Here is a 23,741-nt window from a genome sequence, read left to right on the forward strand (position 1 = left end):
TGTTACATGGTGAGATTGTCATCTAAAACATGTAAAATGAAATTACTGTTCTGTCTTGCAGCATAAATCCTTGATATAGTGTTAGAAAAGGGGATGTAAGAACACGTTCTCTGTACTGCTGTTGTGAACATAGAAAAGCCATGGTACACTTATCAGCTTGCTATTTTCTGTTCCTCATTCTTTTTTCTCCTGCAGTTTCTCCATTTTTCTCAAAGGAGCACCTGAAAATGTATAATCTTGCTTCCAAATGTATTCTAAAGCAGTGGCCTCTCAGAGGATAGCACACTCATACTGACTTCAGTTCCACTTCCAGCAATGGCTCTCTGAGGTGGAACAAGGAAAAGGTTGGAGCGACTGTTAGAAGTACTCTCATGTGCTCCTGAACAGATAAGAGTTTTTCTCTTGGAGTTAGATGGCCTGGTGAGCACTAGTGTCCACTGCTGTACTTGTGCCAGTTGCAGAATCACACAATGGTTTGGGTTGGAAGGGACCGTGGAAGATTATCTAGTCCAGCCTCCAAGGTTGCAAGGAGTTTCCACCATCTGTGTGCTCCATACCCCTGGACTTTGACACAGATTGTGAAAACAGGGAGTTTAAAGCCTAATCTATTCAGCCTTTCTTGCACTCCCTGAGCCTCCTCGTGACCCTTCCATGTTTCAGTACTTTCAGTTGAGAAAGAACTGTTCATGCAAGTCTGGAACGTGTTCTTGTCTGGCTTCACCACAGCTGAACTGGTAGACTCTTGTCTTTTCACCGTCTCACAATATTGCTGAGAGATGCCTTTGCCTTGAGCTTGCTTGTGGTTTCTTATGGCATGCCGACAAAGGTGTGCTGCTAGCCTGTTTCCAGTGTTCCTAAACTTCTGGTTTAGGGCTACCTTATTTGACAGTTTGGATAACTAAGCTACCAATGCCTTCCTGCAGAGGATTTGCATTCAGTCATCCCATTATGCTTGGTCTTGAAATCTGAACTGAGATTTCTTTTAATGAGGACACTGTGTCGGTTGGTCTTAAGTCATACTTGAATGGAAAATCCTCATGTGTCCTCACCAGGCTGTGCTGGTGATATCCATCCCCCAGTTATTAGTAATTTTGAGTCAGTTATTCAGCAGTTGACAAACAAAACTAGAATGTAATGACGGGAAAAGCTGGGGCCTTTTTGGTATCCAAAATCCATGTGATACCAAGCCACAGGGTAATGACCATACCAACTTTGGTGGCAGAGGGTATGGATGTTCTCTTCAGACCATAGACAAGAGGGACTGATGGAAGCAGTGGACAGAGATGGAGGCTTCCCACGTCACTTTGGTCTGCACATACACATTTCCCAGGGATTTTTTTGCTGAGACCAAGTATGCTGGTTGATTTTACATTTTCCCTTTTGGCTCACTGGGACTCATTATAAATTCTTATCGTCCTAGAAACTGAATGTATTTAACTTACCTTTCAGGACATCTTATGCCCCCAGAGTACGTTTGATCTGGCTTTTTAATTCAGTAAAGCTCAGCTGATTTCTCACTAAAGGCTGCAAAGCAACTTTGGAGCTGATTATATAAAAGCACCATGAAACAACTTCCCAGGAATTCCATTCACGTCTATCTGCACTTTTAAAATAACCTCACATTTTATTCAGTTGGGTTCAGATGGAGAAGCTTGCTCAGTCTCTTGAAAGCTCCACTATCTGTTAAGCCCTGAAAAGAAAGGTAAAATAGATCTTATTTAACAGTATGAAGCAGCAAGCAATATTCATCTCTGCCCTAAAATGTGTGAATCCAGACTTACTAGGCTATCTGTGACCTGGAACAATTCTGATTGTTGAAATGCTGCAAATGGGGCTGGGGGGAATCTCTTGCCTGAAGGCTGGTTATAGGTGTTAAAAACTGGTATTCTCAGGACACAATGTGGGGTTGGTCCATCTTAAGGCAGACAAAAATGTCACAGCTGTCTTATAAAGCCTTCCTAGCTGCCTCTTAGCTTGTCTGGTATTGAAGTTAATAAAAGACTGTAACACCCATCCTGTGTTCATAAAAATGCTTTCACTTAGCAGACAATATTATATGACAAAGACAGTAAAGGATTTTTTTAACTATTACTGGAAGATCTAAGGTTTGATGCCAGATGGTGGCACAAGGATCTGAGACAGAACTGACCCTTGAGACTTTGCACTTCGCATTTCCCTGTGCCTAGTCCTAGTCTATTAGACACTGTGACTCTGGGGCTTGGAGGTGATGGAAGGGAGGATAATGTATACTTTGCATTTAGGAAACTTCTTTCTCAGGTATAGAAGTATTCATAGCTGAGGGTCTCCACTGAAAATATCCTGTCAATCTTTAAAAGGTACAGTCGTTGAAGTGTGGTTTGTTTCAGTAGGTAGATCCAGTGAATTCAAAGTCTCATAGATATCTATCAGTTTGTGCTATGGACAAAACAAGGCAGAAAAGCCAGTGTAGTTTATGAAACACAATTGTATAACATTGTGCAGTGCTAGGTCTGCCACAATTTTCGTGTGCAGGATATAGTTTAAATTGTGAAATGCCACAGACTGTGAAACTTGTACATTGAAAAAATGAATGCTGCCTGTTACTATAAAGTAATGTACATTTCTTTTACCTAAGAGCCCAGGACCCGGTGTTTGAGGAAATAAGTAAATTTTATCAACCTCTTAAGTCTTAGACTGTGAGTTTTGCACATTTGAAGAAACAGAAGCAGGCGAGTCTTGCCTTTTAAAATTCTCAATTGGTTGGTGATAGTAAATAATAAATATCATGTTCCAGGACTCTCCATCTATTAGACCTTACAGAATGTTAGTGCATTGACTTGAGCTCTCCAGCTTTCCCTTTTTGACTCTCTTGTCTCACCTCAGTATCTTCATGGTTATCTCTGTCACTGTATAACAGAAAAGATACTGTAGATGTGCAGGGAATGCCATCTTCTCATTTGCGGCTTCACAAGTGGCCTATCATTGTCAGACAGGCCAGGTAGCACAAGTTTATCATCTTTCTTTATTATCCAGTTGACTAGTTTTGACATAACTTTCCGAGTTAGGTGCTTTGATGTTAAAATACTCTGTTCATCTAATAAAGCCAAGCTATTTCAGGGCTTCCATATCCCACTTAATGCGATAATCCTTTCTAGTTTGGGGTGTGTACCTTATTTAGCTCTTTGAAGGGGAAAGCTGTTCCTGTTTTCATGAAGTTTGCCCGCAACTGCATTATCAGCCCTTGCTGAAGGGCTGCTTCATGCTTTAACATGGAAGCTTCACTGAAATGTTAGACTTAAAGTAACAATTCAAAATGGTAAGCGATAAATCTAGTTTGCACTGTATACCTTTATGCAATTTTTGGATTACTCATGCATTGCTTTTTGAGATGGGGGAGCAAATGAACCATGAGATTTGTTTCTTGTTCCAGTAAAATCGGTCGAAGAACTTGCTTGTAAATCAGGTTTGCTTTTATTTAAGGGACTAACTACAGACCAGAGAATTCCATCAAAGGTGTATGTGCGTTTCTGCTTCTTGCTGAAAGAATTCCCCATTCTTTTCCAATGACAGATAAAATGGACTGACAAAAGTGAAATGTTTGTCTTGCTAATGCTTTTGTGGAAGCTTTTCTTGAATTGCCTTTCTGATTGCTGTCTTCTGCTTTGGTTTACTTTCTGATCATTGAATTGTGATGATATAAGCAGAGTCCTCTGTATGCTTGAAGAAAAGTCTGGTTTTGGTGGCACAAATTCTTTGCTAATATTCAAAATAGAATGTTGTTTTGTAATGCATGGTAAGATTTATAAACCAGAGGGCACTATGTGTGGGGAAACTCAATGTGTTCCAGCTGTACAGAAACATTTTCTGCTGTCTGCTTTTATAGGTCCGATTTGTGAAGAATGTGACTTCCTGGAAGGAAATGAAACCAGGATTTTACCATGGCCATATATCTTATTTGGACTTTGCCAAGTATGTTACCCTTGGATTTATCTGTTGAGTAGCACTGTAGTTGAGGTTGTTTGGATGCAGCTGGGGCATTAGTGCCCTCTAGTGATGACAGCTGAGGTTTGAGACACTCGCACGCTGAAATTCGTGTGCTGAGCAATATTTGGGTTTGATTTTCACAGTTTTCTCTTGCCTTTTTGTATGTTAAAGTGTAGCCGAGTCTCATTTCAAAGCTATTTATATGCTGCATTTAGTATTCCTTGTGTGAATTACAGTCTGTTTTACTGAAAATCCTGGCTTTTCTCTAAAACACTGACAGTTCTGCTTTAGGATTGCTTCCCATTCTGGGAAGTTTAAGATACTTGTTCTCAAGTGTGTTTCATATAACAGGTAATACCACCTGCCTCTTAAGTTATGTAGTTCTCTATCAGAGTATCCCTGTATACTGTATCAAAATACTAAAAGTTATATTTTAAAGCAGTTTTTTTGCCTATAGTATTTTGACTTGCCATAAAAAGCATTGAAATAATTCTTCTGGAGTTAAATCCTGCTGCTTCTAAAATTAATCTAAAAGAAAATGGGGTAAAAATCCTCCCAGTGACTTCAAATGTTCAGGATCATATCTGTATTCACGCTTTCATGTGTTTCTTCCCTTGTCTCATTTTTGCTAATGGATCTAAAGCAGTGATCCTCAGTAGCTCACTCTTGTGAAGCCTCTCCTTGAGCTGGCAAGTCAGTTTTGCTTAAGATGCTTAGCAGACAGTGCTTCATTTTGCACTTGCAACATGCAGAAAAGCATTGAAAGTTGAAAGTGGAATTTTCAGATCTCAGCATATTTGACTGCACAACCAATAGTAACCAGTACTTTCACCTCCTGCTGGTGGTCAAGCCTCAGTTGTGTTATGTTTCTGTGTATTAAAACATTTATGTAGGAGGGCAGGCTGCTGGGGCTGGTTCAGCCTGGAGAAGAGAAGCTGTGAGGAGACCACGCTGCAGCCTTCCAATGTCTGAAGGGAGAATACAAGAATGCTGGAGAGGCACTCTTCATCAGGGCCTGTAGCAATAGGACAAGGGGTGATGAGTTCAGGCTGAAACACGGGCAGTTCAGGTTAGATCTAAGGCAGAAGTTCTTCCCTGTGAGAGTGCTGAGGCGCTGGCACAGGGTGCCCACAGAAGTGATAAATGCTCCACCCCTGGCAGTGCTCAAGGCCAAGTTGGACAGTCTTGGGTGACATGGTTTAGTGTGGGGCATCCCTACCCATGGCAGGGAGGTTGGAACTGCATGATCTCAAGGTCCTTTCCAACCCAAACTATTCTATGATTCCATGATTTATTTAATGAAATAAGATTTTTAGTGTGTAAGAGCTTCTTTTGTTTAGTCATTGCTTTTAATTATTCTCTCATGTGCACTGATTTTTAATTCTAGCTTTTGATTACAAAGAGTAAGAAGGGGAAGTGAGAGCATCAGAGATTCCCAGTACAGCATATTATATAATAGAAAATGCTAAAAGCTACAGTAGTAGCTGGATAATACCAATAGCACCAAATAAAACCTTGAAGTTTACAGAAAGTAACAGGCAAGAAGTCTTAATTGCACCTCATTCAATAAAATAAAATGTACCAACTTTCATTAGTGGCTTTTCTGCCTTCTAAAGTTAAAATGTTGCAACATTAATGCACCCTTGAACTGAGTAACAGCTTTCTAGAATGAATGAATGTTATTTAATTTCAAGGCCAGGTTGGACGGAGTCTTGGGTGACATGGTTTAGTGTGGGGCGTCCCTGCCCATGGCAGGGGGGTTGGAACTGGATGATCTCAAGGTCCTTTCCAAACCAGACTATTCTATATTCTATACATTGCTCACTTCATAAAGCTGAAAACATCCTCAGATACTCCCACATTTAAAATAAAATAATTACTTTACATCTAGAGAGCATCTAAGCAATTTCACAGATTTCTTTCATCTGCATCTTCCCTCTAGGACTGTGTTATCCTTGTGCTTGCTGTTTGTTATCCTTTCCCATAAATGATTTATTTCCTAGACCTCTTCCCCCAACATAGCTTGCTTTCTCATATGTCAGGTTTTCATTATTAAAATAATACCTTGAATACTTTGGCTGTGCTTGGCAGGGCCCACACTTTTCAGGCCGTGAGGTGTGTTCTTGTAATGAACATTCTTGTAGTTGAGAAATGTAAAGTATTTCCAACAAGTCAATGCTTGCTTATATGCAGATATCAGGCTTGGGTCCACAGTCAGGTATCAGAAGAACCTCTTAAAATATTCTGAAGCTTAAAGTACTGCATTCAATAAATGACTTATGGTATTGAGGACAGGTTATCATAACCCATCCATATAAAAATTACAGTAATACAAGTTTAAATTTGTTTTCCTCTTTTTCTTAATTTCTGATCCCCTCCCTCTCCCCCCTTATCCCCTTATCTCTGGTAAACTCTGGTAAAGTTCTTTGACAATGCAGTTACAAAATCATTATAATTACTAATAAAGCTATAGTAGTAAGTACCTTATGTTATCCTAACTGATGCGAGTTTTGCAAGGTCGTGTGCAAATCTACTTGAATGTACAATCCCGCACAAATATTTCCAAGGGCTCTGACACCTCCATTTAACACACAGGAACATATTATTGGTTGAGGCTGCTGCTTGGTCAGAATGGTTTGTTCCAGCCTTCTCCAGCACTTGCAGGAGAGTCTGTAGAAGGGGACGCCTGTGCATGTCTCTCGCACTTCAGTGGACCTGAAAGAGGTGCAGTTCAAAGTCTGGACTTCGAATCATTTTGATGCACACACTCCTGTTTTGCAGACTTTGGGGAGTAAGAGCTGGCATACAGACAAATGTCAGCATTGTCACCTTTACCTGCTACGGTCTCATGCATTGGTACTCTGCTGCTAACATCTGAAGAATCAATTGCTGTTCTGTAGCCTTTAAAAATTTCCGTATCTGTATTGCTGGCCTTTTGCCACAGTGATGCCTTTTAATTGTGGTTTTTTTTTTAACTTCTTCTCTGCTGCTTATTCTGTGTTTCTGTTCTTCAGCTTTTGCAACTTAAGATTCCTCACATAAGCAGTATCTGGTACTATAATTTACAGAGTACCACTTGAACAATAATGGTACTGCATCTGACACACATTCCCATTGTGATATAACCTCTTCAATGTTTGGATACCATATTTATTTGCCACAGTGATGTCTCAAATGGAAAAGAAAATAAAACTGAGAAATGTGTTGTAAAAGCTGCCTTGAATATAGATCATTGAAAAGCAGCATTTGCACAAAACCATTTCGGTGGTTTAAATCTTTCTTACGTGTCCTGTGAGCTTACCACCTTATTTCATCAGGCTTCCTGTTTGTACCACAGTAAATCAAAAGTTGCTTAAGGTAAATGTCTAAGGAAAAATGTTATATTTTCAGATAGAGAAGTTAATATGGTTACAGATACTAGCTTAGGCTTCTATTTAATAAGCATAGCCATATGGATGCAACCCAGGTAATGGATGGGCTCTGCACTCTGCCTGCCTTCTGTTAGAAATCATGTCTCTGACAACTGGAGACCTGCCAAGAAAACCACTTGCAGCATTGCATAGCACAGTTCAGGAGGGCAGGAAATCAATATCAAACTTCCTTATGCTTATTATAAACACGTAGGTGGCTGCTAGACTCATTAAGGCATTTCTAGAGCCAGGATGGTTGTATAAACATTTTGGTACCTATTGTGTGAGGATGTTTAAGGTTTGTTTGCTTCTCTTAAAAAAATAAATAAATCACGGTCCCAGGAAAGCTGAAATGGAACTGACTTTCACATCCGCATAACACGCTGGATAATGAAGGTGAGAGGAAGCAATCATTAAACTTCCTCTCACCATCATCTTCTTTGTATGTAGGTTTCAGTTGTGTCAGTAGAGACAGGCTTTTAAGTATTAAATGGAAGCTCTGATTTGGCCTTTAAAAGACATTTTCTTCCCTCTTTTACTTTAGATTTGGTGTCAAAAAGAAACCAATTTACATAAATGTCATAAGAGATCCTATAGAACGCCTAGTTTCTTATTATTACTTCCTGCGCTTTGGAGATGATTACAGACCAGGGCTACGGAGACGAAAACAGGGGGATAAGAAGGTAAAATATACTTCATTATATATGGTTTCTTACCGAAATTAGTGTATAAACCATTTTAAAATGTCCTGATAGAAGCTGAGTATTTCTTGTATCAGTCTTGGCGATGGTGGCTTTGCAAGTTGTATTCTCCCCTTTTGTCTGTACTAGACCAGAGTGGAACATGAAGTATGTTAAGTGTAACATTTTGTGTAACCTTATAAATTAACTTTATGATACAATTTGTCATGCAAATTAAATACAATTGTAAATGTTTTCAGGTACCTGGAGTTGTAAGTATGGAGTTAAGCTTATCCTCTTGTATGAGAATTCTGCATCTGTTCTTGTTGAAGATTGAAAGACATTTTTCACTACTATTTTTTAATAATTAACAGCCTTAAACAGTAAATGTTGCAGTGGAATTATGTGAAGAGTCTTCTTGCAAACTATAGAGTTCTAATCATAGGTTTCTAGACTTCCTCCATCCGTCTTAGGTGGCTATAGGAGTAGTTCAGGTTCATATATTCAAACCTTGTTTACTAACACAGTTTCAGAATGACAACATGATTCGGACTTCATAATACAGTTATTGCAGAAGGAACTTATACATCCACTGTCGTGGTTTACAGGAAGACATTTGTTGAAGCTTGTTGCTTTGTACTGCTTGTAAATCAAGGAGAAAAGCGAATTATTAAGCATATGAATATAGTTTATAAAACTATAATCAGAACAGGGTGGAAGTTTTTAGTAAATGGAAAGGGCTTTTGTATGTTGCAGAGCCAAACACTTTAAAATGTCAGTGGCAATATTTTAGTAAACTGATTTTTTTTTTTTTCTGTAATGTTACCATTTAGTGTAGAATGTGTGAATACGGAGAGATATTGGAAAAACAGCTCATCAAAAATCATACCGAATACAGCTTAATATATATACACCACATAACTAAGAAATGTAACTACTAATTTTGTGTGCCGCCCCCCATCCAAGCAGTGTATTTAGACTGTCTGGAACAGGGCATTTGTCTTGTCTTTCCCTTTGATGACTAGCTGCTCCTCTGTTATTTAGGGTTTGGCGCCATCTTCAGCTACTGCTGTTCAGTTTGTCCCGACATCCTACAGCATAGGTAGAGGAAAGCTTCAAGCAAACCAAATTGAAATGAAGCTTAAAATAAATCTATCTTCATAGCACTGGCTACAGAAATGATTTGGTAATACAGTGTCGTAAAGGCTAAAAAGCCTCTTTCTAAAAAGAGAGAGAATCTCATCTTTTGTAACCTACTCTCTTCCTGTTCAGGAAGAGCATCATTTGGTCAGTGAAATTCCTTGCTGGTAGAGATGAATGAGTTGGAAAGCTGACCATGCTACCAAGTCCAAGCTGTTTATAGGGCTTAAACTTCATGCTTTTTATTAAGTACTAATAGCATTGTTTTAGTTTTGAATTAGAGTCCAAACAGACTTGTTAGGTGGTCACTGGGAAACATTAAGGCAAAATCCCTAATGCTACTGCTTGGTAGACTGCACTGTAAGCTCTGATTTGCTGGAACAAGTTGAAATGCATTCCTATTTATAATGTTTGCAGTTCACTGCAGTAATAATTTTATGGTTTTCTATTAAAGATGCTTTTTCTTTTCATTTGTCACTATTATGCCACTTTATTTAGGTCTGAAACTTAGTTGTTGCCTTACAGATTTAACTTGTCCTGTAAGCAGCTCTAGTTTGTATGAAGTGAAATTGATTTGCTATGCCAAGTTTTAGGGATCCTGTTTTTCCCCAGTGTCTCCAAGAAAACTGTACATATATAGATGGTGTCAGTTTTACATACATTAGGTATAAAATTCTTTAAGCTCAAAACTGGATTGGCCCAATCACAGTGTCTGTAACACTGGTATCTATCCTAATCTGTGTTATAGGAGATTCACTAAGAGCTCTTCATATGAAAAGTAGAGAAGATCAAAACTTTTTTCATAATGGAAATCAATTTGTTCCTTTATTAAATGGGAGGGAATCTTAATGGACTTTACACCCTCACCCTCTGCCAGTCCATACCACATTTATATGGAAGAGTTCTTCATTCATTTTCTTCCTATACCCCGTGCTTTCAAAGTTACAGATAGCTTGGCTTCAAGAACAGGGTCTGTAAAGACAAGTATTTCTTTTAATAAAATCTCTGGGTGGAATAGCTGAGATAAGTATATAAGAGGAAGTGGGGAAGGAGGTGTGTCCTGTTTAATCTTACTTAGAGTATCACTTACTTGCTTTTGTGTATTAACTATAAAATAACCTGCAGGTATAAGCAAAAGAGTCTTCCTTTTGACAGATGCTAGTTCATACTTAGTATATACACTCATAAGTTAGGAGGTGCATTTAAACAATTCAGTTCTTAAGTAATGTTGATGTTATAAAATACCCATGATAGATCAGTGCAGAATTTCTCTTAGAGAGCTATGCTAAAGAAAGCATACCAATGTCTTGTTTTCTTAGTGAAGCTGAGTTTTTATCTATGTGACATGTATGAGCTATTCTAAACTCCAAGTGCAGTGTGGGCCTAGGCACCACAGGTTAATCCCTGCTTTGGCCTGGTATCAGTACATTTTTCAGATTATCTCAGGATCTTCACCTCAGAACAGAAGCAAAGGGCATTGTCCTTGTTCTAACACTGAATAATTAGGCAAATATATTTGTTAATAGTTGTTTTGAACAGAAACCGGACAGAAGAAATAGTCAAAAAAGTTGTCTAAGTGGTCACTTATTTGTTACTAAATAATTTCTTAAAAAGCTTTCCTAGATACATGGCTTACACCTTGCTTAGAAATAGGAATACTGTGAATACTTCATGGTGACTGGGCAAAGTATTTACCAATTCTTTCCAATGTTAATGGAGTTCTTATTGTAACTGTATTACTGCAGTTGAATCTCTGTGTTGCTACAGCTGTCTATCCATGTAAAGCAGTGCTGTATTTGCCAAAAATAAATTGCCTCCTGAAATGGCAGTTATTTGTCATATTAAAAATGGACTAAAACATTATTTAATCTGCAGCACAAAATGCACAGTGTTCTATCATATAAAGATCCAGCTGTTTCCAGTGTCACATAAATCCTGATGGCAATTGGTGCTGTATCTTTAGTGACTTATTTTGTAAGGGAAAAAAAATGATGTTAACACTTGCTGACTGGTTTTGCTTGTTTTGACATTCATCCTTCATCAAGGTTATATTAAAGAAGTATCAAATGAACCAGGTAAGATCAAATTGTTCATTAGCTCTAACTCCAGAGTATCCAAATACTATTTTAATTGAGATGAGTAACTCCTAATAGCACCCTGAAAGCAAAGCTTGGAAATGTACTGGTTTTCCTTCATTCACATCATCTCTTGTGTTTTTCTGTCCCCACTACATTTAGCCAGGTTGAGATGTGGGATATGCATAAAAGATTTTAAAGCTCAGCTCAATTTTGTCTTTGTTCCAGACCTTTGATGAATGTGTGGCAGCTGGAGGTTCAGACTGTGCTCCAGAGAAACTTTGGCTTCAAATTCCATTCTTCTGTGGCCACAGCTCCGAATGCTGGTAGGGAGAGAAATGTAGCTTAAATTGTTAGTCAAGTATATCAGTGCTAAAAGCTAAACTTAACAAACCTGAATATGTAACATAGTTGAAGAAAGTGTGTGGTACTGGACAGAGTGAAGCAGCAGGTACTTCAGCCATGTATTTTCTTCTGAAGATGCATTTTAATGTAACAGTCTTGCAGCTCCTGAAACAAGCAGTATGTTAGTGTACTGTGTCAGCTGTGCTAGGAGGGAAAACAGATGTTTCCCATTTTAACAATAATTTTTTGTAGATTTGGAGTATTGACGTTTTTCTTTTCTGTCAGGCTACGATATCCATCTTTCTGAAAGGAGATACTCCGTTCAAGCTCGCAGAGTTTCTGGGGAGAGCAAAATAATTGGGATCAGGATAAATTTATCTTCTTAAACCTTTACCAGACATCTAGTAGTCAATGTTATGTAGAAGAAACCAAACCAAAGGCAAATAGTGTCCATCTGTCAATGTAGCATGTTTTATAACAATGGCATAGGCTTTAAAACATTGAACTAAAGGCAAACTAGAGGGGAAAAAAAAAGCAATTTGAAGGATTCTGAGTGAAATCAAGGGCAATTATTTGTCAATGCTACTCTTCATCCAAACACGAGCAAAGCACATGGTCGTGTAGAGCTCCTCTTTCTGTGCCTGTCAGTCAGACCTATCTATGCCTGAGCCAGGTGAAGAAGCAGAAAAGGAAAGAGCTCTGTACCTATCTTTTCACTCTGTCTAGAGCTATAAAAGGAGGAAAACAATATCAGTTTAATTACTGTCTGTTGTTCAGTATGGATGTCCCCCCATTAAGTGCAGTGACTTTCTAGTTCATAATTATGCTTCTAGGATGCAAAAGGGAAAGATGTGTTCTTACCAGAACCATTTCTGGTGGCTAATGGGAAAGTGGAGACTGAATATTGACATGAGAAAATGTAGATCCTCCAAATATTGCATTAATAGAGACAGGAACCCTATACCCATGTGGTTTGTTTGGTAAATGAGTTATTAATCAAAATAACTAGAGGAGTCAAATTTCTAGGTAAGAACTCAGATGAGAGAAACTGCAAAGGGAAACGAAGTTAGGAATGGTTACAAATTGAAGTGAGCCTTCCCTTTCCTATGCAAATGTCCTGTTACAAAATAATCTCCATCTAGGGACCAAGGATTGTTGGCTGACATCAGAACTTGCTGTAATTGTTCTCTGTCATTTTAGGAATGTGGGAAGCAGATGGGCTTTGGAACAAGCCAAATACAATCTGATTAATGAATACTTCCTAGTAGGAGTTACTGAAGAGCTTGAAGACTTTATCATGTTGTTGGAAGCAGCTTTGCCCCGGTTCTTCAGGGGTGCCACAGAATTGTACCGGACAGGTATTTACATTATTTAAGTGGTTGATTTTCAAGGATTCCATGGATTTTTTCATCCTCTTACCCTTTTTTTCATGTGAATTCTTTAGACTTTGATGAATAGTTTTGAATCTTTGCCAGGTTTGCCTCTCAGTTGGCTGATGTTCCTACATATTTAAAAGGCTCCCAGTACAAATGCTTGAGGGCAGCCCAAGTATCTTCGTGCCTTACACAAGCCTATGCTTGATTCAGCCTGGTTGGCTGTGCAGAAAGGCCCAAGGGATACAAAGGCCCAAGTATATGTTGCCTTCCTGGGGCTGTAGTAAGCCATTTGTCATATAGCTAGTACCTTGGTTTCTCAGAGCTGCCCATGCAACTTAGGATGAGGAAAAGGTCCATCTTAGGCACAGCTTCTACCTGCAAATAGAAGGAGAAAAGGATCTGATGTGTAGGGTCTACATGTGTAGTATTAACAAGTTTATTACAAAGCAGCAAATAGCAGTTCTTAGGGAAAACGCTACCATCTTTTTGGTCGTCTTTGTCTCATGTAAGAAGTCTCTTGCTCTGCAGCCTTTAAAATTCTTAACAGTTGATATCAGATTAACATCTAAATAATTAATTTTGAAAGACCAATCTTGCTTCAAGTACATTATGTGGAGTAATTTTGTTCCTTAAATGAAGTGTTCATTCCCTGGGTTTATTAAAGTAAGGAGGAAGAACTGAAAGAACTGATGCAAAATTCATTAACATTTAGTGCAAGAGACTGCAAGTTTCCAACCCTGCATGTTGCGTTAATAAATTCTGGATGAAATTCTGTCGCTTCTAATGCAGTTTATCAACATGCTGAGAGGATAAAACTCTGTGTAAAAGGACTGTAAACATCTTTTAATCCATAAACTTTAAAGTGAAGTTCCTGCTTTCGTTTTTGCGTTTAGGAAAGAAGTCTCATCTTAGGAAAACAACTGAGAAAAAACTTCCCACAAAAGAAACTATTGCCAAGCTACAACAGTCTGAAATCTGGAAAATGGAGAATGAGTTCTATGAGTTTGCACTGGAGCAGTTTCAGTTTGTCAGAGCACATGCAGTTCGGGAAAAAGATGGAGAATTGTATATTCTGGCTCAGAACTTTTTCTATGAAAAGATATACCCAAAATCAAACTAAGAACAACACTGTACAGTGAGATTGATGGACTTGAATCTTTGGTCACATTGTCATCTTAGTCCTCAGCCACGGAAACTAGATTGCTTGTAGACCTTCAAGACATTTCCTGATAGATCTGAGAACAGTAGGCTGTGGATCACCTCCAAGGCATTGGATACTGGCTAACATCTTGGTAATCCAGAAGCAAAGGCTTCATTTCTTTTATCTAATACTTTCAGTGGGAGTTAATATCCTTTACCTGAAGAAATCTACACTTCTAATTCGGAGCAATTAATACACAGCAGTTCTAGTTGAAAATATATCCAAACAAAAGAATGCTTCTGTTGATGCTCTTTTTAAGTTTCAGAGCTATTTCTTTTCTTTTATACTTCTGTGAAGAGGAAATAATTTTTCCCAGCTTTCAACATGGAAATTTGGTTGCATCCAATAGTGTTAATAACTGGTTGACATCTGTGCTTTGTTTTTGTGAATCATGTCACATGATATTAATTGGGATGGTGAATCATGTTCTGCTGAGAAACGCTGCTACAATTGCCCATATTTATCTATGTGGTTTTCTTTACAAATGACAGTTGATCATGAGTGTTCAAACATCATTTCCACATTAATATTGTAAAAAGTTAAAGAATCAGAGGAGGTTTGGTTTTGGTTTCTTTATCCCCACCACCACTGGCTGAGGTTGGAAAAACTGTGAAGAAGCTGGTATTGTCTGCAGTTCTAGTTGATCCTTACACAGTGGTATAAAAAACATAAACTCAGTATTAAGTTTCTCCATGGATTCTTTGTAATAACTGTAAACTGAGGTATTGGTGAATCCATATTATGACTCCATGAGTGAGCTGTGGTATGGTTAGGGTTTTCCTACTACTTCGATACTTTTATCTGTAGAATATTTTTACTAAGGTGCTTTATAACGTGTTTTAAAGCATTGCATATACAAAAGGAGTAAAATGCTGTAAATACTGCTTATTTTATGTATTTGGACCAAAAGGTTTAAAGTAACTAGTTTAAAGTGGGGTTTTTGCACCCGTTCTGTTATGTGTGAAGTGAAAAGCATCACATCTACTTTGTGGTTGTGTTACAACTGTTGGACATTGCTGAAATGCACCTCAGTGACCTCTCTGACTTCAATACCAGAATGTTGTCCAGGGATTCTCTTTGCAGAAATGTAGTCTTCATCCTTTTATTATGGTAAGAAGACGAGAAGAAAAATGTCATGTGTAGTCTGGTTGGGAAAGATGCAGTGAACTTGATTGACATAACTCTATTTATGTAACTGCCTTATGTGACTATTGTAAATCTGTGAGTTGCCATTATTAACAGTGTGAAACACCTGGTAGATGAAGTAAATTGCAATTGGTGAACAGATGTTTGGGGCCACTGCATTAGAGCAAATGGCAGTGGAGAATTGTAAGAATTTGTTTCCTATTGAATTTTCTTAAAGATCTGAGTTTTTACACATCTTACACCTGCCTTTTCTTGTAATGCTTTCCACAGAGTTTGATGGGGGAAGGCACCAAGGAGACAAAGTAAGGAATGGTGGTAAAGGTTTAAATTCTCAAGGGATGATGCTGAAGGCTTAGTTTAAAATTACCAAGTAGAGTTTCTTTAACCAGCTTGTTCTTGTAATGAAAACAAAGGAAATGGAAAATGTTCTGTGAACCGAATGTCTGCAGCCAAGAGCAACAGCCCGATGACAGAGAGGATAGGGAGAGACTATCAGGTCCATCTTGCATTTTCTTTGTTTTCTTGGATTTTTCCCTTTGATTTTTAAAAACAGATCTCTTTTTGTTCTTCCCAAATAATCAGGGAAGTTCCTTCTGATAGCTTACCCTTTATATAGCATGAACCATGCATAAGATTTCCTGTTCCAGGTCTTGTCTGTTGATGTCATTAATAATGCCAGTGTGCTTGGGAATAGGATGTGTTAGTTCACAAATGAAGGCATTTTTCCTAGCTAAAGAAAGGAACTGAGGAGTCATACACAAGAAGTAGCTAATGGAGATCTAAAGATTTCCATAGTGAAGCAGTAACTTTTTGGAAATAAAATGAGTATTTATAATCCCAGGAAAGATTATTCATTCACTGTTAGTTTTACAATAGATTTTCTTTTGACTATCTCTTTTCTCCTTCAGAGTAATTTGGATCAGTTTACCTTCTTGAGTCTCCTTCAGAATATTCAGAAGAGCACCTCTAAGAGAGCAGAAGAGTTTAGTAAGTGAAAACATAAAATATTCATCTAAGTAATGAAATAGGTATGTAGACAAATGCTTCTCTATTGACAAGAAAACCGATAGGCAAACCTTCTACCGATTTCAGTAGGCTCTACAGAAACCCCTTCTATTCTGTAAGACATTTAAAAAGTTGTCTTTAATTTCTGTTTGCTTCCAGGATTTAGATTTTCTTCATTCTGAGTCTTCAGTAAGGACAATAATAGAAAACAGTAGAACAATGCAACTTTTATTACTTTTAAATGAGCAATATATTTTTCATAGGTCATGTCAGAAAGCACATTTCATTTAATCAGCTATCACTTCCCGTCCTTTGCTGTGAACTGGCAGGGTTGAGACAAGCAAGAAGTCTAGCTACAACTGGGAGGTTTCATTCTAGATGTGCTCTGACAATGTTACTGTCTGTGGAACACAGAAGGAATCAAGACTGTCTACTTTTATATCTAGAGCAACTGTTAAGTCAACTGTGAACTTTTTAGGATCCTTTCAATTGACAGCTATCAAACTTAGATCTCCTAAAAGACAGTTTAGGAGAAGGAGCTTTACACATTTTTAATAACCTGGTTTATTCCTCTTCTATTTGGAAATGGAAACAATCCAAGTTGTTGGAATTAAAAGTGTTTTACAGTATATAAACAGAATTTATCTTGTGAATTTGCCCTTAATGACTTGGAGTGAAAAGCAGCAATACATGGGTTTTTGTTGTTGCAGGTTGTATGATCAGTAAACTTACTATGCAGCCTCCTAAACATGGATCTTCTAACTGAAGTCACTGTAGTCTCTGCACAGGAGCTTGGCTTTCTGCAGGGCTAAGTTTGTTTGAAAGGTGCTGAAACGCTCATCTCACTATAGTTTAGAGTAGGTTTTCTTACACTGTTCTGTACTTTTGTACAAGATTAACACCCAGATTTTGTGCTAAACTTTAGCCCTGTTGGAGCTCTTGATGTCAGCATAATGGCATGAGGTCTAGCTGCACTGGCAACTGCATAGCCATACCCACAGCATGCCGGAAGCACTGGGCAGTGCTGACAGGAGAGCAACAGTGGTTTTAGCTCCTTCCCATAATAATTCTGCAGCCATGCAGCAAGAACATCACTCTTATTAGTGTGTCTGTAGACAGCCACTAGGCTAGGGTGCAGAGTATCCTATGTGCACATTCCTGCTTGCTCTGAGTTGATTTTCAAGCAGTCTCTCTATTAGTGGTATGCTGATCATGGCCTCTTATTCAAACAGGCATGAAAATTTATAGCTATACAATACGGGAGAGGAAGAAGCAGCCCACCCTGGTCATTTGAAATCCCTTTTCTGGGTACTTAGTTTTCTCTGAAGATACGTAGCTATTTTTACTTTCCAGGAATAAACATTTGCTTATTTATGGTCTCAGAACTGTTCAGTTTTATATTGGGGAAAATTCAGTTCTTTTATAATTCTGTTTAAATCTTTTATTGAGCTTCCCTGGTGTTGCTGAACACGTATATGACAAAAAGGGGTATGGATGACGCTGTCTGAACTGTGCTGCTTAAGCAGTCAGTGGAAAAGCCTGGTTCAAGTGCACTGCCAATTTAGCTCTTCAGAATTAGAGCATATTTTATGACTACTAGAGATTAAACTTAAGGAAACTGTAAGGCTGCTTAGTTGGATGGATGCTTCCTTTACTGTAAGCCTATGCAACTATGTAACCTAGCAGCAGTATTTATAGAAAGAGTCCTCTTCCTGAGACTTTTCTGGAGCATAATTATAAATGTTCATACACTTGTACTGTCTGATATTTACATCAGCAGCTTTCTGTAGCTTTGGTAAAGAGAGACAGGTTTGTGAGCATTTCTAAAGCAGTACTGAATGTAACTTTGAGAAACATGGATTGTGCGTCATGACTCGTTTCTTTTTGAACACACACACACACAGCTGAATAGTGCCTTTTTTCCTCACAATCCATGTTGAAGATGCTCGATCCCACTCACCCTCCGTAAACTGATTCGTTTGTGCAATACTGTTCCAACTTGAAACCATTTTGTCGCACCTGTTTGAGAAATAACCTCCATTTTTTCCTCACTATGTTGCCAGCTTTCTGTTGTTGAAGTGTTTCAGTTGATTACCTAATACAAATGCTACAAAATAAAACACCCAATGGGAAGGGGAAAGAAAAGAAGTCTGGTGTCCTGTCTTCATATTTGCATGTCACACTCACATTAACTGCTTTCCTTTTTCCCCCTAGAAGATGTTATGCAGTACTGTGAACTTTGTCTGCAGCTATTGTGATTTTGGGGTGAGCTGGAAGGTAGCTTGTCTGTAATGATTTCACATAGCTATAACCAAATATATTTATAGGCTTGTAGAATGTGCTTTGTGCTTTCTGGCTAGAAATGTAATAGATTTGCAGAAGGTCACTGTGCTGAAAGCGTCAGTAAAAAGTTCTTCACGTTAAACTCAAGATGTGTAAGAACAGAAAAGTGGCATTAAGCCAGTGCATTGGTACATATGTGATTCCCTGTCTGAGGGAGTGAATGACCACTTATAGTGGTACTGGAAGATGCTCAGTTACAGTGATGAATGTGATGTAAGAACTGGAAGGTAAACTTCATTTGCACTTGTAAGCAAGCACTTAAACCAAGAAAATACAGTGAGCATGGGATGCACTGCACTGTTGAAGTGCATACAGCAACCGTTGCCCAGTAAACATTCCTAGCTTCATGCACGATGGAGCTGGAAAGTCATCTGACCCAGCCAAGCTTCTTAATGCAATAGTTCCTAAATATTCAGTTGTCAGCCTTGATTAAGAACCACCATGCAGCTACTTAGGAACTTCCAGTTGAGGATTTTGATGGCTTTCAAATCCCCCTTTTGTTGAAAGTAGGCTTTTCCTTCCTTCCATCAGTGGAAGGGGTAGGTGTAATTGTACACAGGAAACAAAGCTTCTCTGCTTTAATCAGCCAGGAGTAAGTGGAGATAAAAATTGCCCATATAAAGGTACAGGACTTCCAAAAGTTGCTGCACCTCTTTACAAAATGATATAGCAAACAAAATGGGGGGGGAAGGCCAAAAGAAGTTCTAACACAGAAAGAATTTAAGATGACAGTAGCTTCTGCTGGGAGAGGCAAAATGATGGTAGTGTTGCACATCTGTGTTAAATACTGGTTGAACAGCTTTTTAACTGATGCTGCCATTTGCACTGGTTATTAATCTCATCAACCAGAGTTCACGGGAGGGGAGTGAAAGAAGGGAAAGGGGTTTTTTTTTGTTCAAAGCTAGTCAGGTCCTGTATTTTCATTTTATTTCTTGTTTGAATCTTGCATTTGATTTCAGTATAATTTCCTTACTTCTTAATAAAATACAAAAAGTTGCTAGTGAATGTCAAAGCAATGTCCAGATGTTTTCTTCAAGCACAAGTCCCCTGCTATGACCTCCCCCTGGCTTCATTACCACATAACGCAGATGTGGTAACTTTCAATAAGAGCTAATTTAAAGGACTAATAATACTCTTTATTAAAAAAAAACCTCTACAAAGAACACCTGTGGCCTAAAAATGAAGGCTTTGAGACCTTTCACCTTGTCATAATAACCAACTGCATCCTCATAAAAGTGGAAAACACTGTGATAAACATTCTCTGCCCAATTTCTTCACGTTTACAAGGCTGGTCCCGAATCCACCCTCAGATTTGCTGTGCACAGACATTAACTTCTCATAATAAACATGACTGTCAAAATAATTGCACAAAGAGCAACTACCCATCATCTTCCTGGGAAAAGAAATAAATCTTGGAATAAAATAGATTAAAATAGTGATTCATGGGAATTGTGCTTATAGTTCGATTTACGCAGGTATCGCATTCCTGTGATGTTTTAACAAATGGTTCCCTACCTTGCTGTACACATGCATCTGTTGTTTCACCCTCATATTGAGATGAACTCCTCTGTGCTTTCCAACTAAGAAAGCATTGTATTTCAAACAGAAATGCAATATTAATAAGGAAAAGCAGTGTTCTATTTTGAGAAACATGCCTAATTTGGTACGATAATTTAAATGCTGTAACTCACCCAGAGCTCTGGGTTTGATGCAGTGGTTACTGGAAAATATGATGAACTGTCTCTTTACCAAAGAAAGAAAAAAACATAGTCCAGAGAATAGTGGTATTCTGGCCCTAAAGACATTATTGTCTTGACAAATATCGATTGCCATTTTTAGCACAGAATAGCATTTGGCATCCTTAATCTCTTTTATTTAGAATTTAATAACTTTTAAAACATTGCGTGACTTGGAGAATTGGCAAGGGGAAGAGGAACGCTTAAGTGCTAGAGACTTGTGCAGTTACAGGCTGGCTCTGTCAGGACTGCCTCACTGCAGTCTGTAATGAGTGAATATACAGGCAAATACATAACAGTAGATACAGTAAGAAATTGTATGTATGCGTCTGTATAAGGAACACAGAGGAAAGTGTAGGAAGGAATATCTCACTGTATGAGACTGCAATAATTCCTTAAATCAACAGCTCTGACTGCTACCTTCAGCCTTATCATCTGCTCTGGATCTTCAGTGCCTTCCCTTGACTGAATTAAGAAACTCAAAATTGCAGCCATCAAGGCCACTGTACTATAAGCAGGGCCTGTACACCAACAAATGAAATGTCTCCTGCTTCTATCCCCAGCCCAAATCCATGCTTCCAGTGCTTTGCTCCAGTGCTATTTATAGCTGAGCTATAGGTCTGGAAAAGCAGGTTACATTCACAGGAAGGCTTGTCTGCTCTGCATTTGAGGTTCTTCCTTCTTGAAGATAAAATAGTAATTACCTGATAGAAGGCTAGGAGAAAGCACCAGAGAAAGCTCAGATTATGTGAAGCAAACACTGTGTGCCTTTGTTTGGTGTCTATTCAGAATGAGTTCACTGGCTCAGGCAGATTCCAACCAGCCATCTGTTAATACTAAAGGCTACTTCGGAGAGCTGGGTAGAAACCTGAGATTTACTTCCAGTAATAATTGCTATAAACATTTTTCCACAAAACTTTGTTTTTCTTAAGACAAACAGGGATTTTTTCCCTTAAATACAGAGCAAAACAGGAAAGTATCAGTGCCCCTACATCGCAGCAAATGTTTTTTGTCAGTGTTTTTGGTTTCCCCCTCCCCAAATGTATGGAAAAATGTGTGAGAGTGTGACATCTGTGTTCAGCCTCTCCCTTCTCTCAGCTGCCTCTGTGAGATAGTGCAATAGGCTTCATTCCTTCACAAGCCTTCCAAAGGACAAGTCTTATCTTGCAGGTATTGTTGTAGGACATGAGATCATGCTCCAGTATGGAGTTTATCAAAGTTGGTGTTTACTCAGGATCACCTTTGAGCCTCTGGTGGCAATAGAGGTCCCTATCCTGCACGTCAGAGGTAGTGCTCACGTGTTGTACTGAGTTAGCTTGTGCATGCTAGTGGCTGTGCATGCAGTGGTTTGGATACCTGATGTATCTGACAGTCACTTCATCTAGCAAGGCTATATAACTTGTGGGCCTGTTTTTTTTTTTGTCTTTGTGCAGGACAAGATGAGAATCATGCTGCAGTCAACAGGTTTTATTAATTACAGCTTTGCAGCAGGCCCATGTGTAACTTTAGTTCCATACTCCCTCCTCCTCAGCTCACCCATCCAGGAATGTTCTCTTACCTATATATGTGCGCATGTGTCTACACATATATAGTCATAGCTCTCATCACTTGATCATATTGAGATAAATGGAGAGTGAATTACAAAGCCAAAAAGACTGGCAGACAGCTTTGTAAGCCAAGTTCAAAAACCTTGTCAGTAGTCAGAGGGAGCAAAGCATGCCCAGGCAGACACTTGAATGCGCTTTCAGAACCCATCTTCCTTGTGTAGCTGAAATGGCCTCTCAGCATCTGTTGAGCAGTCCAGTTTTGGTTTTACTCTTTTTGAGTACATAGGAAAACAATTTAAAAGAGAAAGCTATTTTCTGCAATGAAAGATCCTGATATTAAAGCTTATTTCTCCTTTAAGAACAGTGACAATCCAAGGCACATGCCTTGTGACTGAGAGGAGGGAGAAGCCCTGATGTCCTGCTTTATCACAGATACTGAGATGGTTGTTCAAACTTCTTTCTTTATTTTATCTCTGCTTATGTGTACTGATTTCAACACATTTCTTGTGATCTCTCAAATGAGTGAAGATGTGTTCAAAATCCCAAAGCATGTGCTTTTCTCTACAGCTGCATTGATAAACTCTCCCCCATGCCAACCGCCTTTTGTTTATCCAAATTCAAATAATGATTGATAACTGGAAGTCTTACTGTCTAGTTCCAAAGATAGTGCAGAAGATGAGGAAATGTGTATCACAGCTGTATGGGATATTCCAAGATCTCTTGGTGTCTGTAATATTCCATAACTAAAAGCAATACAAACGAACGGTTGTGATAACAGTATTTGTCAGGATTTCAAATGTGGAGCCTGAATGTAGGTATTTATGTTAATTTGTAGCTATCTAATGACTTGTTTATGTGTTGTTTTGTTCAGGTTGAGCAAGTATCAATAACTTTCTAGGAAAGCAGAGTATCAAGTTCTGGTGCCAAGGCATTAACATCCATCAGCAGTTTGGCATCTGAGTTTGTAATTGTTTTCTGTTGTTCCTTGTTATGAAAATACATTTGTAACAATATTCTTTTAAAGACATTTCCTCTTTGTATTCTCTTCTGTAAATCACATCTGCAAGAAAAATGTGAGTTAGGGACGTTAATCATTTGGGAGCCCTGTGTCTAAGGCTTTGAAGGCAAAGTGCTGCTTCTGCTGACTGTAGACTTTTTGCCCAGGGTGGTTTCCTCTTTCCATATAAATCATAAAACCCCCCATACTGCTGTTCTTCCCAAATCAGGTGGGGGCAGGGGGAACCCCCAAGGAATAAATAGCTGCTTTTCATGGGATGTTGCTGCCATAAAACACAGGCCAGCAACAGAGTCTTACAAGATTTTTGGGAAACAGTGTTTAAGCAGTATGAATGAAAAACAAAGCCAAATTCTTCACCTGCCCAAAGCTGGGGCAAAACCCCAGCCTCATTACTTCAGTAACTGATAGGATTCTGTTCTCTGAACACCCCATTCAGATTAGGAGTGTTTCTTGGCATTCTGCAGATTGGTTTCTAGGCTTCAACTGCCAATACATCAGCTTTCTGTTAAGGTATCAAACAGTAAGATCTATTAACATTTCTTCATGTCTCAAATTTCTGTGAAGAAGATGCAGGTGATGGGCAAAGCTGGCTGCTGGGTGAAGACTTGCCTATCGAAAGGCAGGAGCAAGGTTAGTTGTGGAATACTGGTGTCCAGTTTTAGGAATGATGATTTTCCAGTCTGTCAGATGACACAGAGCGTAACTGAGAAGTTTAAGTAATTTCCCCACAGTTATGCATCAGAGACAGATGTTTTA

At 38.7% G+C, this 23,741-nt stretch overlaps 1 protein-coding gene across 2 annotated transcripts in view; it reads left to right on the forward strand.

Annotated features, from left to right (window-relative positions):
• Positions 1–19,375, forward strand: part of HS2ST1 (heparan sulfate 2-O-sulfotransferase 1) — an 83,052-nt gene extending 63,677 nt beyond the window's left edge. The window contains exons 3-7 of one of the 2 annotated variants that reach the window (XM_061462222.1): positions 3,863–3,948; positions 7,918–8,056; positions 11,497–11,594; positions 12,814–12,971; positions 13,883–19,375. In XM_061462222.1, coding sequence (XP_061318206.1) covers positions 3,863–3,948; positions 7,918–8,056; positions 11,497–11,594; positions 12,814–12,971; positions 13,883–14,109 — 708 coding nt within the window. In that variant the 3' untranslated portion in view covers positions 14,110–19,375. Of the gene's footprint in view, positions 1–3,862; positions 3,949–7,917; positions 8,057–11,496; positions 11,720–12,813; positions 12,973–13,882 lie in introns of those variants that run through there. The other variant, XR_009744924.1, reaches the window with a different exon arrangement.
• The last annotated feature ends 4,366 nt before the right edge of the window (positions 19,376–23,741 follow it).

Source organism: Pezoporus flaviventris, unplaced genomic scaffold, assembly GCF_033815535.1.
Source record: "Pezoporus flaviventris isolate CSIRO_AGI_PZ_B2104156 unplaced genomic scaffold, CSIRO_AGI_Pfla_v1 ptg000001l, whole genome shotgun sequence".
NCBI lineage: Eukaryota > Metazoa > Chordata > Aves > Psittaciformes > Psittacidae > Pezoporus > Pezoporus flaviventris.